This window comes from Phaenicophaeus curvirostris, chromosome 2, assembly GCF_032191515.1.
Source record: "Phaenicophaeus curvirostris isolate KB17595 chromosome 2, BPBGC_Pcur_1.0, whole genome shotgun sequence".
NCBI classification, from domain to species: Eukaryota; Metazoa; Chordata; class Aves; order Cuculiformes; family Cuculidae; genus Phaenicophaeus; species Phaenicophaeus curvirostris.
The window spans coordinates 67,032,449-67,051,325 of NC_091393.1; the positions used below are offsets into that span (position 1 = coordinate 67,032,449).

Sequence of the window (18,877 nt, forward strand, 5' to 3'; positions counted from 1 at the left end):
GTGCCAGATATTGAGGTGAGGTGCTTTCTGGGCTCTGTGCGTTTGCTACGGGAAACCAAGCAGCACACGAGTTCCTCTGGCCAGGTGGTGCTCAGGAACTTTTTGCTGATCACTGAGGTGCCCGTATTCTCGGCTGCTGTCTCCTAGCAGAGTGTTCCAGCCTTTAATTATGGTCTCGCTGCCTTTGTTCAATACATAACTTGTATTCAGGCAGAAAAATGTGTGTTGCTTGCTTGCATCTGAATGTTGGATGACACCAAGCTGAGCGGTGCAGTTGCCACACCAGAAGGATGGGGTGTCATCCACAGTGACCTAGACAAGCTGGAGAAGTGTGCCTGTGAGAACCTCGGGAGATTCACAAGGCCAAGTGCAAGATCCTACAACCTGAGTCAGGGCAATCCATGTTTTCAATGCAGAATGGGGGGTGATGTGATTGAGAGCAGCCCTGTGGAGTAGAACTAGGGGGTGCTGATTGATGAGAAGCTCGACATGAGCTGGAAATGTGCGCTCACAGCCCAGAAGGCCAAACGTATCCTGGGCTGCATCAAAAGAAGTGTGGCAAGCAGAGTGAGGGTGGTGATTCTGCTACTCTATTCCTCTCTTGTGAGACCTCAGCTGGAGTAACATGTCCAGTTCGGGAATCTTCAACATGAGAAGGATATGGAGCTGTTGGAACAGGTCCAGAGGAGGGCTGGAGCCCCCCCCATACAAGGACAGGCTGAGAGAGTTGGGCTTGTTCAGCCTGGAGAAGAGAAGGCTCCAAGGAGACCATATAGCAGCCTTCCAGTACCTGAAAGGGGCTATAAGAAAGCTGGAGAGGGACTTTATACAAGAGCATGTGGTAACAGGACTAGGAGTAATGGGTATAAACTGGAGAGGGGCGGATTGAGGCTAGACACGAGGAATTTCTTCACCATGAGATTGGTGAGGCAGTGGCACAGGTTGCCCAGGGAAGCTGTGGCTGCCCCATCCCTGGAGGTGTTCAAGGCCAGGTTGGATGGGGCCTTGGGCAGCCTGGGCTGGTGGGAGGTGTCCCTGCCCATGGAGGGGGGGTGGGACCAGATCATCTTTAAGGTCCCTTCCAACCCAAACTATTCTATGATTCTATATCACAAACCAGTGGTCTCATCCCGAAGAGGCCTGGCCAGCATAGCCCGACAGTACCAGGTCCCGTGAACCCGTCCTCCTCGACGCTGAATCCACCGCTTTCTTTTAATTACTACTTAGCCCACGTGCCGAATCTGCTACAACAACATCTCGCTCGGTACCAGGCGGTGGTGGAGGGTCAGCCACGCGCTGCTCAAAACATCAACGCGGCAGCAGTTTCCTTCCCGGGGGAGCTTCCCTGCGGCTGCTCCGCGGCTCCCCGGCCCCGGCGCCCTCCCGCGGAGCCCCGGCGGCGCCCCCTCCGCCAACACCCGGGACAGCGGCACCTCTCGCCCCAAGGCATGCTGGGAGCTGTAGTCCAGGGGCGATAGAATAAGCGCGGCGGGGCCGGCTCGGCAAACTACGCTACCCAGAACGCTTGGCGGCGGCGGTGACTGGAGCCGGGTGGAAGACGGGGTGGGCCAATAGCAGCCAGGCTAGGGCAGTGCTGGGGGCTCGGGGCCAATCGGAGGGGCCGGAGGGGGCGGGGCTGCGGCTGTCAGACCGCGCGGGGCGGAAGTGAGGCGGGGGGCCGCGCGGAGCGGTGGCCGCGAGGCGGGGGCTGCGGCGGGGCCTGGCTGGCGAGGGGCGAGGTGGGGGTGTCTGTGTGTGTCTCTGTTTGTTTATCTCTGTGTGTGTGTGTGTGTGCGTCTCTCTGTATGTTTGTATGTTTATCTGTGTGTCTGTGTCTCTCTGTGTGCTTATCTCTGTGTCCGTGTCTATGTCTCTGTATGTTTGTGTGTGTGTCTGTGTGTGTTTATCTCTGTGTCCATGTCTAAGTGTGTGTCTGTGTGTGTTTATGTTCATATCTCTGTGTCTATGTCTCTGTGCGTGCTTATCTGTATGTGTGTGTGTCTGTGTCTCTGTATGTTTGTGTCTGTGCGTGCTTATCTCTGTATCTATGCCTCTGTGTGTTTGTCTGTATTTTTTATGTGTCTCTATGTGTCTGTCTGTGAGTTCACAGGTCTGTTTCTTGTGTCTGTGCGCTTGTGCATTTGTACCTGTGTGTTAAGAGCATCTCTCCTGTCTCCACAGGTGTGTGAGCGGCTCAGGCTTCCCCATGATAACTGCCATGGTGCCACCTGATGCAGTGGGTCGGAGAGTCCTGTGTGGCACACATTATGCGACCGTACGCTATGTTGGCAGCGTTGCCTCTACAGCAGGTAAGCATCACGACAGCAAATAGCCTTTACATTGTATGGGTGCTTCCACAATTCTAATTATGTTCTTCTTGATTAAAGGAAAGAGTTGTCTTTTGCTCGTTGCTGTTGTGTAAGTATGGCAATTTATAGTCTAGATAAGCTGTTGGCTTTTTTTTGAGAAGTCAGAGTTGTCAAAAGGAGTGCGAGAATTACTTTTGGTAGAAATTGGTTGTGGTTTTTTCTTACAGCAGAAAGATCTTACTGCCTTCCTTTTCCCATTGGTTTTCATGAACAGTCTGTTGTCTGGTCTGTATGTACTGGCAGAGTGGGAAGGAGAGACACTGGCAGCAGCAGCAGATCAACAGTCTAGGTGCTCCTTTCATAATGTATTTAAATGGGGGCAAAGTGGCAAATAAGGCTCAGCGCAGCTTGCTGAAAGATCTGACTAGTCTGATTGTAAAAGCGGTATGTGTCGTTTTTGAAAAATCGTGGTGATGGGATGGGGAGATTCCTGATTCCTGGAAGGAGACTAGCCTTGCATGTGGTTCTAGAGGAGGCAGGATGGATGACTAAGGAACTGTAGACTCACCAGCCTCACTTCAGTTCCGTGGAAGATCATGCAGCATGTTCCCTTAGAGTCCTTTCCCAGCCTATGAAGAACAAGATGGTAGTTGGGAATACTTGATACTTGTAATGGAGAACAAGTTGTGCTGGGCAAACCTAATTATCCTCTGCGATGGTACGACTGGGAACGTGGACAAAGGGAGAACAAGGGTTGCAATGTTTCTTGACTTCAGGAAGTCTGTTAAGAGTGTCTCTGCAAAGAATCTTATTTGGAATCTGGGGAAATACAAGCCAGATGAATGGACTGTTAAGTGGATTGGAAGTCTGCAGGTATGTCAAGTGGAAAAGTGGTAATCAATAGTTTTGTATCGGGTAATAACCAAGTGCTGTGGAAATGAGTGCTGGGGTCTGTATTGTTGAACGTGTATCAGTGTCTCAGATAATGAACAGCATTCACCCCGATTTGACAAAAGGAAGAATTGCAATCCAGAGCAAGCTTTATGAAGTCTAAGGTTTGGGTCTAAGAGATTCAAGGAGGATCTGCCACCTGTAGCGTGAAATAAACTTGTGGTTATGTACAGACTGGGAAGCACTAGCAGCCCACAGCGTCTGTTGTAAAGGGCTTGGGAGGTAAGGAGAATGTTGTCATGAATATGAGCCAACAGCAAACTCTTGTCACAAGCAAATTATGTGTTGTACTTGAGTTACCCTAGAAAAATGAACATGGCCAACAAATCAAAGGAAGCTGTTATCCTCCTTTGGGAGCAGTGGTTCTTGATAGGGTTGCATGTGGAATAACGTTCCTGGTTTGGAACCATCCCAGTTCAAGAGGGGTATGAATAAACTTGAGAGGATCCAGTGGAGGGCTACCAAAATTGTCAAGGGCATAGAACACATACATGTGTTGTGAAGAGAGGTTTAGGGATACGGGATTGGCAAGTGTGGTGAAGAGCAGATTAAGTGACATCTAGTAGCTACCTGCAGCCGTTTGACAAATGGTTTCAAAGCTGACAGACCCGTATTCTTCTTACTGGTATTAGATTATATAATAAGGGACAGTGGCTGCAAATTGTGGCTGGAAAGGTTCAAAATGGACAACATGAAAATCTTTTCCTCTACAAAAGTAATGGAAGAGGCTGCCTAGACCAATTGGAACCTTTCTGTCCTTGGAGGTTTTCAAGATTGGCTAGGTAAAGACTTACCTGGCTGATTTGTTTTAGTGTTGGTGATAATCTCCTGCTTTGAGAAAGAAGGTTAGGCTAGGTGAGCTTCAGAGGTTCCTTCCAACCATGGCTTCTGTGGCTATGATGCCATAAATTTGAAAGTGTATCTACTGTATTTTTCAGGAATTTGGCTTGGTGTGGAATGGGATGACCCTCAGAGAGGAAAGCATGATGGTACCTATGAAGGAAAACGATATTTTGAGTGCAGGTGAGTTGTTTCACAGTGTTGCCATGTCATGTGCGCTGACAAGATGGTCACAGGAAAATGCTCTTTTGCAATTTTTAGGACAAACCTATTTTATTTTTTTTTTTTTTATCAGTTAGCTGATGTTAAAAAGACAATAAATCTGAATGCTGTGACTAGATATGCCATAAAGGCTGTTGTGTTGTTATTAATCCAGTTACAGAGGTTAGAATATGGCAAATAATTGGAAGATACACTTTCAGAGGTATGTGACTTTTGGATGTTATTAATATTGCCTTTAGTAAGTTGAGACCTTCTACTTTAATAAGGAAATCGGTATGTCCTACCTACCTTCCTCAGGTGATTCTAAAGTGAAGTATTGGTCTGTATTAACTGTCTCAAATATAATTTAGATTTGGATTTAGAGTGACTCGTGTATATCTTGTTAAGGGAAAATACCAAGTTCCTGATAATGATGTTCAACTATGTTTTTATCACTGAGGAATTGTTAAGTATATTCATTTGCATTTAATACTTGCAAACCACAGTGGATAAACTGGACAACTTAGAAGAAAAATCATCAATAATGATCCTAAATTCTAAGTGCTGCTAGCTCAGTAAGGTCCTGAACGTTGAAGTGGTGAAGGATGAGAGAATATTCTGTGGCCGTATAATTAAAATACTTGTCCTCTTGTCATATTTTTCCCAACCTTTTTCTATTGCCAGCTTTTGGAGAAAGGATGTGGTGTTACATGGGTATTTGTTTTGACCACTGGATCACAGCCAGTCTTATGTTAATGTAATAAAAGTGGGAGATTTCTAGGTCTTTCTCCACTTCCTACCTTCTGGGGCTGCTAATACTGCAAAAGAACGGTTTGATTACAGTTTGTTCCTAACTGTTCAAGTGCTTATTCAGCTGGAATCGATCTAAGTCAAATCCTGTGACAGTAAGAACTCTGAATTAATAGAAGGCTTTTGAAAATATGAAAGAAAATGATAAACCAATTACAAAAATGAAAAGTTTTCTGTGGTCTTGCATTTGGATGTGTTTTTGCTTTGGTTTGTGGGAAAACAGAAGAAGACTTTTCTCCAAAATTAATTCCTCGTGTTAATTTTCTTGAAAAAGATAAAGAGAGATGAGAGAATAAGGAAATAATCTTTTATTCAACTTGAAGGTAACTGAAAGTTGTAAGAATAGCTAGATAAAGTCAGTCCAAAAATGTCTTGCTTAGTTTCCTCTCTCTGACATTGACTAATAGCAGATGACTGGAGGAGTGTGAAAGAACAAGGAAAGCAGTAGTGACAGTTTTTCAGTGTCTCAGTAGCTTTAGGGAGTCATAGGTCAAAGGTTTTTCCAGAGCCAGAGCTGGTGTGTTTGCGCATGCACTTTGTTTTGCTCTCAATGGATGATTCAACAGAGGAGATTTATGAGAGTTTCCTCCAAACGAATCATTAAAAGCATGTAATAACAGCGCATGTGTTTGCTAACATTTGAGCAGCTTGTGAAAAGTGTGATCGTTCCCATTTTTGTGAGTAGATGAGTCTTGTCACTTTCTCCTATCTAAATATAGGAGTATGATATGGAAGGGGCTTTGAACTGTTGCTGTCAAGTGTCACATAGAAGGAAAAAAAAAAGGAGATAATAAAATTATTATTTCTGTATTGTGGGGAAAGTAGCTTTAATTTTGTACCTGCCAAAGGGTCTTTTGGAGACAACTGGAATGCGCCAAGGTAGCGAGGGAGGCTGCTGTATTTATGTTGAGAGCTGACAACAGTTCAGGGCTTGTTAAAGAATATATTTCATTATCAGTTCAGATCACAGTTGTTCTCAAGTCAGCAAATAGAGCCATTTGGTCTTGCACTGATTTGGCAGAAGAATTTATCTATTAAATAATTCAAAATTTTAAAGTACCTATTTTGAAATATTTTCTGGGATTACTATCTCTTACCTGTAGCCAAACAGGCATAAACAGGGAAGGGGTAGATTACGTTCAGTAGTGCAAATCAGAATTCTTAGTCTGTGTCTTCTTAACTTCTACATTTGTGCAAGGTGAAAATCCTAGAGACCTCGGTATCAGAAGATAAGAAGATAAACCAAAATCTTTTCTTTAGAAAAATAAATAAAAAACCCACACACCTGTAAGGACTGGATATTTTTTCCCTTGTATCTAATAATAGTAATAATAAAGCAAGTCTAAAGCAAGGCCTAAGGAGGATAAGTACACTTAATGTAAGAAAAAACTTCAACGTTGTCAGATTTTTCTTAGCTAAAGAACTGGAAATTGTGGTCTCAGAGCAACTCTGTCTTTTGAATGAATGTATTAGCAGAAGTTGCTTAAATGCTTTGAATTTAACTAAAGCAGTTTCCAAGTTGAAGCTAGTTTTATTCTGCTGTAGGGGAAATAACTGGCCAACCATTCTGAATCTCTCTGGACAGAAGGAGTAATTGAAAATATTGTGGATGTTTTTCACCGACCTAACTTTCTGTGTGCACACTAGCTCATAATTCATGTACCAATTGTGAAGATGCATGCAAACTTACGTAAAAAATTGTTGCCTTATTTAATTAAAAAGATGCTAAAAAGACCCCACCACTTAAAATGTCACCTCTTTACTACTACTGCTAGAGGGATGGGGAGCAAAATTATGTTTGTTTATATAATGTATATACATATGTAAAAATAAATGCAATTTCTATTTATCTATATAAATATATAAATATTTATGTATATATAGAGAGAGCTCCTACTTTGCTCACTCTCTGAACTCTGATAAGTAGAAGCAGTTGCAGGAGTAGCTTGTACTGTCAACAAATGCTGTTAAAGGACTTTTTTCTTTTAAACCTTCTTGAGGTAATTTTCAAGAGAATGTTTTTTAAAAAAATAATATATCATTCAGAGTGACATTTCAAAATGAGACCATAAGAGGAAAAATCAAACTGATTTTGACATTCTTATTACCAGAGGTGGTTCGTTGTAGTCCTTATTTGGGTAAATCAGTAGGCCTGCTTACAGCTCTATGTGGTCTTTGTAGGAAGTTTTTTGGAACTATGACCTAACCTTTTGTTTCATGGCAGTACATTTATCTGGGTCATGTATTATGTGATGCTAATTAAACTTCTTAAGGCAATGAGAACCAAAGAACAAAACAGCTATACTTCAAAATTTGCTGGCATCGTGAGCGCATTCATCAACTCTGGATTAGTTGGGAATGGCAATGCATGCTCTACTGACATTTTTGTGATTTCTTTTTTTCCTAATAACTGAGGAAGCTATTATTTTGGCTGTCAGTTGCTGTAGTGTATCATGTAATTAAAATAAGCAGTGTTCTACAGCCCTTCAAGAGAAATGAGGAGTAATCAAGCCTTAAAATGTTGTTAAAACTTACATACCGCTTTTGAAACGTGAGTATGCTTTCAAATAAGTTTTTTTCCCACAGAACCCTTAACACAGTTATATGAATGCTCTCCCCTGGGAGGTGTGGATTACAAGCACACATACCTCCCGTGGGTGACATGAATCCTCCAGCTTCTGTGTCCCTGCACCCCTGAGGTTACCATGTGCACACTGAGATGTGGGGTGTATATGTTGCTCCCCACTATGTCTGTCCATGCTGGGCAGAGGCTCACATTGGCATCTGCAGGCAAGGCAGACTGCAGGCAAGGCATCTGACGGCGAGGCAGCTCTTTGTGGCCCAGGCAGAGATGTGCTGCTGGTGAGGGGGCTTCAAACCAGTTTTCACTGCTGCGCTGGTATCCTCTTTTCTCTCCCCATGGTTGAATATGTTCAAGCTTCTTTTATGCTTCCCATCAAATGAACTTCTCCCCCTGATGCCCCAGTTTAATGTGGCAGAGACAGATCTTCCTTCTTCACCCGTCTCTCAGTCAGTTTTGGATATTCCTTTCACACATAGTGTTTACACAAGCATTTCTGTTCTAGTTTTTATTTTTCCCATTTTGTTGGGTGAGATGAGTGGATTCTCCAGCAGTAGATGACATTCTTCTCTGCTTATGTCATAAGATGGGAGTAACATTCTGGTGTATCACATAGAGTCATAATTGAAAGGAGTACATCCCCCCGATTTGTTCTTCCCAGATCACTTTCCAGAGGAATCCTGATATTTCAGCAGATTATGTTGCTAAAAGTATTGACCATATTGAATTGTAATCAGTTTCCTCAGGTTTGACTTTCACAGCAAGCTAGAGAAATAGAGAGTAAAGCTTGTTTCTGTCGTGTTTTCAGCCTGACAGAGTTGTAATTGCTTCTCAGATGCCCCCCCACGCCGCTCATGTTATTAAGTTTTCTCCTGGTGGAAACTTTTACTTTTGTATATTTGTGTAGTCCTGAAATGCCGAGTGTTCCTGGCAAAGGCAGTACATGTTTTCAGTTTTTCCTTCTTCAGTAAGTTTTATCAGTTATGTATGGACATAGTTTTTTGATTTGCAGGCAGCAGTTGTCACCAGATGTTACTGTTTGCATGAAATTTATGTTCATGCTTAAAAGAAGATTTAAATTAGACTCTCCTTCAGGAATGACAGATTCACCTCCAGGAAAATCTGTCTAGAGCACAAACAAACTCTTCAAATACAGGAAGATGTCAATATCATTTTAGTGTCCATGAGGAAAAAGTGATTGCTGTTTAGTGAGGGGAGAATGCAAGATTCCTTTTAGCCTCTGAAGGTCTCAAGAAATTTTGGTCTTTTTCACTGTGTCACTGTACTCATCAGAGACTTCTGCTCTCTGCTGTCAATAGAACTGTGTTGAAAGAAAACTGAAGCCTAATTACCGTGCAAATGTGTCCTGTGCACCAGCAGAACCCTAAGATAGTATCTGGAACTGCAGATGTCTCTCTCCTTATTTTATGAAAGCTCAGACTCTGCTCCCGTGTCGGTTTGGCCAAGGTAAACTTGCAAGAACTTCAAGTACTTGCTGATGTTTGCAAGGCTTCTGCTGTGCAGTCAGGAATTTGAAATACCATAGCAGATTAGTGTTAGGTGTCACTTACAAGCATTGTTTGATGCCACAACTACCACAGGCTGTTCTAAAACTTGAGGGATTTTCTTTAGTGCATAGATTCTTCTAAAAGAAGTCTGATCTGTAGAGCGAATTCCCCTAAAATGAAGAGATCTGTTCAGAGCCTATGTAGATAAGACATGAATGAATTTGACTGGCTGTATTTTATGACAACTTATGAGGTTTTTATTGTGTGTGCTCCAGTCATGACAGTAATTGCCTTGCGTTAATCATTGCAAACAGCCAGTGCTGTTCAAAGAAGCACTTCCATCCACCTTTACTATCTAGACTGATAAAGCTGAGATATCTCCTTGGCTCAGAAGCTTGCTTCTGCAGCCAGACAGCTCAAGTGTGTCACTGTTGGCAGAACACAGTTTATGTATTATTGAATTTTCTTCATGTACTGAGAAGTGTATGTGTGTGACACTTCTCTAGCATATGAAGAGCCCACACGTATCTGTAATGCTGAGCAGTGGCTCCACTTTGTTTTACATTAGCGAAGAAGAATGATGCCAAATTTCCTCTTTATTTAGGGAAATGGTTAACCACTGATAGCTAATCTAAATTTTAATGAATATCTTTCAGGGGCCTTAGGCGTGTTGGCAGATGGGCTTCAGGCTCCTGAATTGTGAATAGAAAATGTCCTACAAGCTGTCTTCTGAGACTGGGGTCAGCCTCAGTGATTTTTAAGTCAATAAGAAGTGTTAGTATTAACCAGAGCCAGCAGGTTGTCAGAGCCCCATTTGGGCATATTCCAGGTTTTCTGCTTAAGGAAATTGGGACATACCTTCTACCACTTCATTTCTGCACAGTGTATTGTCCTGGCTGCAGGACATTTTACGCACAGGGGAGCAAAATCCCTGTTCTCAGACTTCTGAATGTTCAGCTTAAGTCAGATTGATGAGCAGTCCACAAGGTCTTCCATCTCATGATAGGCATGCTGGATGACTCTTTGGGTTAGGATTTATCTGTTTAGTGCCCATTTATGAAAACTGATTGCTAAGAGGTGTGCTTTTTCGTGAGTACTGTATGTTAGTTGTTTGATATGTTCATACTGCTTCTACAGTTTGTATTCCCTGGTGTAAAAATTGATACAGGCAGTGTATTTTAGGGAAGATGAGTTACCAGTAAGTGACCTCTCTCCTTGAACACACAATCATTTTGCCTGAAAATAGGTTCCTATTGCAGTCTCCTTTTCTGTCCTTCTCTGTGACAGTTCTTGAAAAAGCAGATCAAATTCATAGGATGGAACTGAAAAAGAAACTTAGGCAGTAGAATGGATTTGTGTATACAATAGATAGGATAGCATTCGTGGTACTTGGAAGGGATTGGAACAGGGGAGAGAAACCTTATGATCTTGTTATGATCGAAATAATACTAGAAAGGTCTTGAGAGAAAAGCACGCTGTACTTTTTCTGTAGCTTCAAATGACAAGGTAGCTAGTTTCCTTTGTGTTTTTTCCTATTGATAGAACTGACTCCTGCAAAGATGATAAAGGAGGAGATGACAATAGAAGTGGTGACCAGAGGACAGAAATGGACCTAGGAGTGGGTATAGTGATGGAGAGACTCAAAGGGCATGGCTACACTGGGGATAAATGTCATGACAAGAGGGATGCGAACGTGGAGATCTTGTTTAGTTCTGGTGATGAGGGCTGGGGAGAGCAAAGGAAGAAAAATAACGGAACTGTTGATTGCAGAGGGATAACAGTGACCAAATGGGGAGTGATAGGAAAAAGTACAGGAGATGTCAGAATAACTGTGCAGCAGGATCTCGGGTGCATTACAGATAGGCAAGAGCTCAGGTTTTCTTTCCCAAGCCGCACGTAGAATCCTGCACTATCTGCCATCTATGAAGCTGTTTGACTTAATTAAATGCAAAAGTGGTATAGTTCACAGATAAAAGATGTCATAGTTAAGATAGTGAAAATGTAATTTACTGTTTTAAGAAGTGATGTTAAGAAAGATTCACATAGTTTTTGCAGTTGAGGAAATTTAACATCTAAACTAGACAAGTGTTTGCACACTATGAAGAACTTAAAAGGAATGGGAAAAAAGACTTAAGAGAAGGTTATTACTGGTTTAAAAATGTAGACAGTGGAAAATGCTTATTGAACATGAAAGTACACACTGGATTTACATTCTCCAAGAGTATACATTTCTGTCTGCTTCTTTTGTAATCATTGCACTCTAAATGTAGTCACTACAAAACTAGACTGAAAATATTTTTTAAATAAATAATATCTAGTTTCTACCCGGATCATTATTTAGGATATGAGAGTGCTTAGATAAGTATTAGAAATGTTGATGAATGAAACTGGCACAGGCAATTTCGAGTACTGATTCTTTAAGGAAAATGTGAGTATATGGTGCCCAAGCTATTCCATCTACTTGTAATGGGTCTGTAGGATTCAGGGTCTCTAGGTACTGTTTTTCTGAGGGAATTTTGAGCTCTGTAGCATTGGTGGCTCATATTGTGGTTTGCTAATTAGCTGCTTGAAGTTTACATGCTGTTTTGAAAAGAGGAGGTTTATTTACATAAATGATTTCTTCCTTCTGGGTACTTTCCAACCAAAGCCTGCACTCTTCTCAGCTGGAAGGCAGACATAACTACCAATTTTCTTCCTGCTGTTTTCTGCCGATCATCCTATCGGATCCTTCATCTGCTCTGTGATACCTTTCCCACAACTTGTCTCTGCCATTTCTTCCCAGATACCGTGTTTCCTAAGTTTGATAGAAATTGTCAAAGCAATTGCATGGCAAGAAATTGTTATACAAACAAGTTCTTTTGGTGTTAAAGAAAAACTAAGAAAATTCATATGACTGCATAGAACGTACATTAAGTGGATAATTCGGTTGAATATTCAGTTTCAAAATTGTTACCAAGTTAGTAGTGGAATTTTTAGAAGTTTGAGTCTATATAGAGTTCTAACTGCTCCAATTTGCATCTTTTATCATTTGTGTGAATGGAAGGGAAAGGCTACATTCTCTTAGAATTACAAGTGAATTACTCAAGTCAAATATAATAAGACAACAACGATTCTGAGTATTTGTAGGGGCCTTAGACTGTGGTGAGGCTCCTGACGTGTTTGTTGTATGATTTAGGTAATTCTGTGTCTATCCATAGGTAAAACCTTGATTTTCTGGAAAAACTGAGTTCATAATGAGTTCGGAAACAGCAGAGCAGTTATTTCTAATAATGGCACTGACACTGTAATTCTGATGTGTAAGTACATTTGGAGATCTGCTGCTTCAGTTTTAGTGGCATCTCACAATGTGAATTTGTTGGGTCAAATACTGTCAAAGGTACTTTGTAAGTCTGCCTGGTCTCGTTAAGAGGGAACAGTGAGATCTAGAATTAGCCTGTAGAATTGCCTTTTGACTGCTTTGGTTGCCAGTATTTTTTTTTAAAAAAGTAATAGTAGTACTTTTGAGACTAGTCACTCTTATGATAACTTTTTATATTTCACCTTTTCCTGGCTGGTCCCTTCTAGGCATCCAAAAGGAGGATCGTTTATTCGGCCAAACAAGGCAAATTTTGGAGTAGATTTTCTTACTGCAGTAAGAGATCGGTATGGATTGAATAATGAGCAAGATGTTCAACATGGGACAGAGGATGTAACGGTATCTGGAAAGACTGTGGAATTTGTTGGCATGGATTCTCTTGCAGAACGGCAAAGGCAAGTGTAATATATGAAAATGTAAGATACACTCTTCCTATTGTGTCTAATTTACCTGTTGTACAGATAGGAACTGGGGTTATGTCGTGTTTGAGTGCTTGTAATCCTAATTTTGATTTCACAAAGTAGGAGGTGATGATATTTGGGGAGGAATGAGTGAGATAAATTGTCATAACATTGGCAATCATTATACGTGTGCATGGTCGTTTTTAAACAGATGGGGTTTAATATTTTCATAAGACTGTACAATATTATTTCATCTTAGTTACAAAGTCATTACTGATGTAAGTAAACAAAGAGAGGGAGCTAAAAGAACTGTACTACTAGAGAGGAAGTCTTTCAGTCAGTTTATGTTGTGTTCATTTCTCTGAAAGGGTAAGAAGGGAAGTAAATTAATAATGTGTAGATTGCAGCTTTAATGACCACCAGCAGTAGAGAGGTACTGAGTTCAGCAGGTGACAGTCTCCTTCTGAGCTGATATTCCACCACTAAACTTCCTTTGTCTCCTAGAACATTCTAAGCAGTCTTTTTGGGTTGTTTTTGGTTTTGTTTTGGTTTTTTTTTTGGATAAATGATATAAAGAATGCCCAAATAACTTTTAACCTCTTGGAAGAAGTATTACAAGAAACGTGTTTAACTTGGAACCTCTAATTAAATTCCAGTTTGCATGGCTATTTTTTGTCTGGTTAACTACTTTTTTTTCAGTTATGAGGTTTTTGGGGTTTTTTGGTGGGGTGGGGAGTTGTGGTTCAGCCAGACCTATTTTGTAGTGGCAATGTAAAGGCAAAAAATACAGGCAATGTGTCTAGTTTTGAGTAAGAAAGACACTGTGATGTAGTGATTTGCACACTGCTAATTCTAAAGGAAACCATATGTGTGAAAAGGATATTATTTAGTTGTAACAACCAGATATTTATATAAGGTACCTGTTCCTGTTTGAAGATTGCTTGACAGAATGCTCTTTATCATTTAGCCGACTGAACCAACTGGTAGATATCTCAGTGCGTGAGTGTGCAGTGAGCCACGCTGGTCTGAAAGAAGAAATCAGCAGAACATGTGCTAGTATCCTTTTTTTTGCTATGTTGCGTGACACCACGAATCAAGTATGTATTTTAAAATTCCAAATGTTTTCTTCAATGAATGGCATTTTTATGCTTTTATTAAAAAAATGTTTAAAGCTGCAGTTTATATTTAGAAGCTTAATGCAATATTTACAGATGTAAAACGTAGATGCCTACGATTTTTTAGAAGGAATGCAAATTGTGGATTAAAAAATATTACCATAAGTTGCTACTGTGACTGCCATTTGAGAAAGCTCTAAAAATGTTTGGGTTTTTTTTAAATTTAAGTGTAGAATAGGTAATGCCATAAAACCACAACTAATATGTTCTGTAAGCACCAGAGGTTTCCTATATGTAATAAATAATGTATTCAATATACTGCATGTTGTAGCAATATTACAGAAATACAAATTGGGTATCTTTTGTTTGTTTATAAGGACTAGTAAGAGTTCCTGTCAATACAGAAATTAATCCACTTCGGGATTAGTAAAGTTAAGCTCTTTTATAAAACTATAAGCCATTTCTATACTTGAAAACAAAATAAAATTTGCTGTAACTGAGCAGTTGTATCTCATGGCACAAAGAAGTGTAGCCTGTTTCTCTTTATGTGATTCAAAACAAAATCCTATTTCTAATTTCTGAAAGCAGAAGTTCAGATTTGAGATAAATTTCTTTTTCTTAATGTGAAATTTCAGATATCAGATATATAAATCTATCAAAAAATCTGATCTCATCTTGGGAGACAGTAACAGCTATTGCTTCTGAAGTTCAGAATCTGGAAACACTTGATATCAGGTATAAATATTCATATTTGGATTTCTTTTCCATTTAGGGTAGGAATGAAAAAGAAGCAGCCCCTTTAGATACAGGGTCAGTTTTCTAAAGGTAACCATGTTTCTTGGTACCTATTTCAATGGGAGCTAAGTTTTTAAATACTTTTTTTTTCCCCTTGATCTTGTCCTTAAACAACTCGCCCGTGTGCTGTACTGGTAAGACATCCCTTTTAAAGGAAAGACTAGAGCCATATAGGTGTTTAGGATTTGTGTAAAACCAAATTCTGGAGAAGTGCTTGGGACAGATGGATGATTCCTGGAGTTTTGTAAATCATAAAAAACACAGTTGTCTGGAAAATAGAATACAGATTTCAGCCATTAAACATTTTCAGGAGTGTAGGCATTTGGCAGTGTGTGTTCTACATAGCATATTTCATCATTTTTATGCATACTGGCCTGTTGGCTAGGGAGACTGGATTAAAATGCGTTCTGGATTTTTACAGGATGCTGTAAACTCTATTAAGCCATTAGACTGAAGGTAAAAAAGAAAAATTACTCAGAGTACTGTTACAGAAATGAGGAAACAGGGACTATAGAAACATAAATTTACAGTGTCAAGAGATGCCCTTATACAATTCTGTGACATCCGAGACAATTAATTCTCTTGATTTAAAGCTTAGTTTGCCCCATGGCAGAACTGACTTAAGATGTGTATGCATCCACATGGCATGTGTGAAGTGAGTCTGGTTTGCAGCAAGGAGGCTGGCTCCAGAGCAGATACAGCCAAACTGGCTGTGTGCGTGTGCAGCAGGTCAGATTCTTTGGATACTTGTGTGTAGGGTCTGCCTGGCACTGGCTGAGCATTGAGCCTCCACTGGCAGATGGGCTCCTCGGAAGAGAGCAAGACCGTGAGGTGGCACCTGCTGCAGGAGTTTGCAGCCTGGCTGCGAAAGCACTAGTGACACATCCTTGTCACTTAAAAATCTCACTTAACGATTTTTAGCTAGCTTCAGCAGTAGCTCTCTGCCTTCTGGGTTTGCAAACCTGCATACCTTTGAATATAACTAGAAGGATATTTTATAATATTTTAAAATATGTGACACCTTGGCAGTGACATTTTAATTTTTTTTGTGTGAATTCATTTTGTCTTTAATATGTCATTCCAAATTAGTGACTTAAATAAAAGCAGTTATTAATTATGCTAATAATTATTCCTTTTACACAGTGAAAACAAAATGAAATTTCCATCTACGTCAACTTCTGTATCCAGCGTATTTTCAAAACTGAGGATTCTGGCACTTAATAAAACTGAGATAACGTGGACAGAGGTAATAACCTTTCCTGGTTTTGGTTTTTTTTGTGTTTAGGTTTTTGAGGCAAGGAAGGCACGATAAACACTTACGCTTCCTAGTATTCTATTGGAACATAATCATCCTTAGAAAAGGTGCTGTGGCATAACTGTATTGGTTACGTGGTAACTGGCGTAGCTCCTACATAATCTAAGAAGTTATATTGGCACAGGAGTCTAATAAGAATCATTTCACTTCACCTGTGATTACCAAGTCAAGATAAAACAGTTGGAGTGTAATATAACTTCATGTCCCAAAGCTTTGTGTGAATGAAAACTTTTTGTTGCCTTGTAATTACTAAAGGTTTATCTGTATTTTTATGCATGTAATAGAACAGATGCAAATCGAAAGAACATGCACTGTTGTGACACAAAGTACAAAGCTTTGGCATCACTTTGCCTCAGCAGGAGATTGGCTTAGTTTCTTTGCATGTACTGAAAATTGAATGAGAAGCAGAAAAGGCCTTGACTCTGTAAGCACTGCTCAGCAATAACTAAAATGTCCCTGTATTATCCGCACTGTTTCCAGCAAAAATCCAAAACACAGCCCCACACCAGCTACTGTGAAGAAAATCAGCTCCATCCCAGCCAAAACTAGTGCATATGCGTATATCTAAATAAATCTGAGCTTTCTGGTAATACATCAGTAAAAGAACTTATTACCGAGATGCATCTTTGTAGTCTTTTTTGAACTAATTTGTTTTCTTTAGAGTACTTGAAAACTTCAGGATAGGAGCTGACATAATGCAGTTCTTGGTTTTCAGTGGTATCATATGCTGGCACAGTCCCATGACAGAGAAGCCTCCAAGCTCAGACAAATTAAGACATTTAAAAGTCTATTGGACCTAATGAGATGAGCAGAAGTTTCAGAACCGTTAGCAGTCAGGTATATACTGCCATTTCCTCACCACATCATATGGATAATCCCATCACTCCAACTTTATTGAATAAAATAAACTATTTCCAGGTCACAGTCTGAGGCAGGGCAGCTGCTAGTCTCAAGCTAGAACTGTCAGTCCTGTGACTGTGCAGAACCCATTTGATGTAATCCATGCTGGTAGATCCAGACACAGGAAAGAGCCAGCTGGAAGAAAGGGAAAGCTAGGCAATCCATAATACTTGTTTCTCAGGTTTTTAGGAGCTATGGTTTGTTCTAATCATGTTCTGAGGAAATCTGCATAAAGTATATTTTCTGGAATAATTTTTCTCAATTTCTGTTACATTAAATGAAGTTTTGCTCTTAGGTTCTTCTTTTAGCTCCAGTGTGGCCAGTGCTTGAAGAATTGCACATTTCTTCTAATAACATTACAGTTTTGGAAAGGTAAGATGAGTAACATCAGTCATTCATGACTAACATACATCAAAGTTGTATAGCAGATAAAGTTACATTCCTGTTACATTTACATCACTGTGACATATAAATGATGCAAACTTCACGTGATGTACTTCAAAACATTTATGAATGCATACAATTGCTTGCATGCAGTTATATGCTTAGAAAACTAGTGTTTTCATTAACAAATAACTTTAAATGTTCTGCATTTGTGTTTATTTATATTTTCCAATGTGGTAGGCCTGATAATGTCCTGCAGACTCTGAAGTTGTTAGACCTCTCGGGTAACCAGTTACTGGATGGAAATCAGCTGCATCTAATAGCACATCTTCCCAGGTAGCTGTTAAACAAATCTGCTGGAAATTCTTTGTCGTGGATAGTCATCTCCATAGCCTTTCTTGACTGAAATATGATGGTATTGATGTTGCATGGAAGATTTATGGAATCATGAGATAGAGGTATTTTGCCCTCTTGAGGAGAGTAACAGAATTATTTAATTGAGCTACTTTAACGTAATTGGTTTTTTGTTGTATAGTTAACACATTCTTAAGCTGTATGTTGATAGGTTTTCATTATCTATTTGTGGAACATAAGTGATTTATCACATTATTCAGCAATTTTTATGCACAGAGTTTCATCCAAGACGACAGGACTGTAGAGTTTGCGTGGAGTGGCAAAGCAAAGGAGCTATGGAAGTAGTTTCTGAGGAACAGCCTTTTGGCCATGACAGTGTAATGCAGGTTCATCATTAGCTGTGCAGCCATCTCAGGGGGGATTGAGCCTGCAGAAAGCCCTTGGTTTATTTTTTGGAAGGCATCACTCCCAAGGCTGGCTTGGTGATGAGCACTTTACGCCGTGCCTACTTATTTGCCCTTTGTAAAGGAAGTTAAACAAAAAGGAGCTGGAGGGAGGTAAAAAAAGCGTGGTGATAATTCTTCCCCCTTCTCTGTTATCTGCTCTTTTTAACCATGGGGAAATTACTATTGTTACTCGACTGGCCAAGGTGTGTGGCATGTCCTCTGCACAGGCACGCTCTTCTGCAAGTTTCACTGCTTTTTTGGGTAGCTTGAAGACTTTGAAAGAGACATGCTTCAAAATTGGAAAAAAACCCAAACAAAAACCAAAACAAAAAATCCAAACCAGTATAATTCCTATACTGTGTTGGGTAAATGTATTTCCACTTTCTCAAAAGCCTGTCTGTGGTACTACCCTTTAGACAGATTGTTCTGCTTTACTGTACTCTCAAGAGCAGTGTCTTTATGGTAGTTACAGGCTTGAGCTAGGATTCCTTGCTTTGTCGTTACCACTCAGGAAAAGTAGACGTGTGTTGCTTAAGCACTTCAATTACAGTGGCTGGAAAATTGTGGGAATAATACAATAGTTTTGCTAATTTGTGGAATCGTTATCTTGCA

General features: G+C 40.3%; 1 protein-coding gene across 1 annotated transcript in view; it reads left to right on the plus strand.

Annotated features, from left to right (window-relative positions):
- The window catches only part of TBCE (tubulin folding cofactor E), a 36,833-nt gene that overhangs the window by 12,108 nt on the left and 5,848 nt on the right, over positions 1-18,877 (plus strand). The window contains exons 2-9 of the mRNA XM_069852367.1: positions 2,182-2,309; positions 4,199-4,283; positions 12,765-12,950; positions 13,924-14,012; positions 14,707-14,806; positions 16,010-16,112; positions 17,377-17,453; positions 17,706-17,801. Of these exons, the coding sequence (XP_069708468.1) occupies positions 2,207-2,309; positions 4,199-4,283; positions 12,765-12,950; positions 13,924-14,012; positions 14,707-14,806; positions 16,010-16,112; positions 17,377-17,453; positions 17,706-17,801 (839 nt within the window). The 5' untranslated portion in view covers positions 2,182-2,206. The remainder of the gene's footprint in view (positions 1-2,181; positions 2,310-4,198; positions 4,284-12,764; positions 12,951-13,923; positions 14,013-14,706; positions 14,807-16,009; positions 16,113-17,376; positions 17,454-17,705; positions 17,802-18,877) is intronic.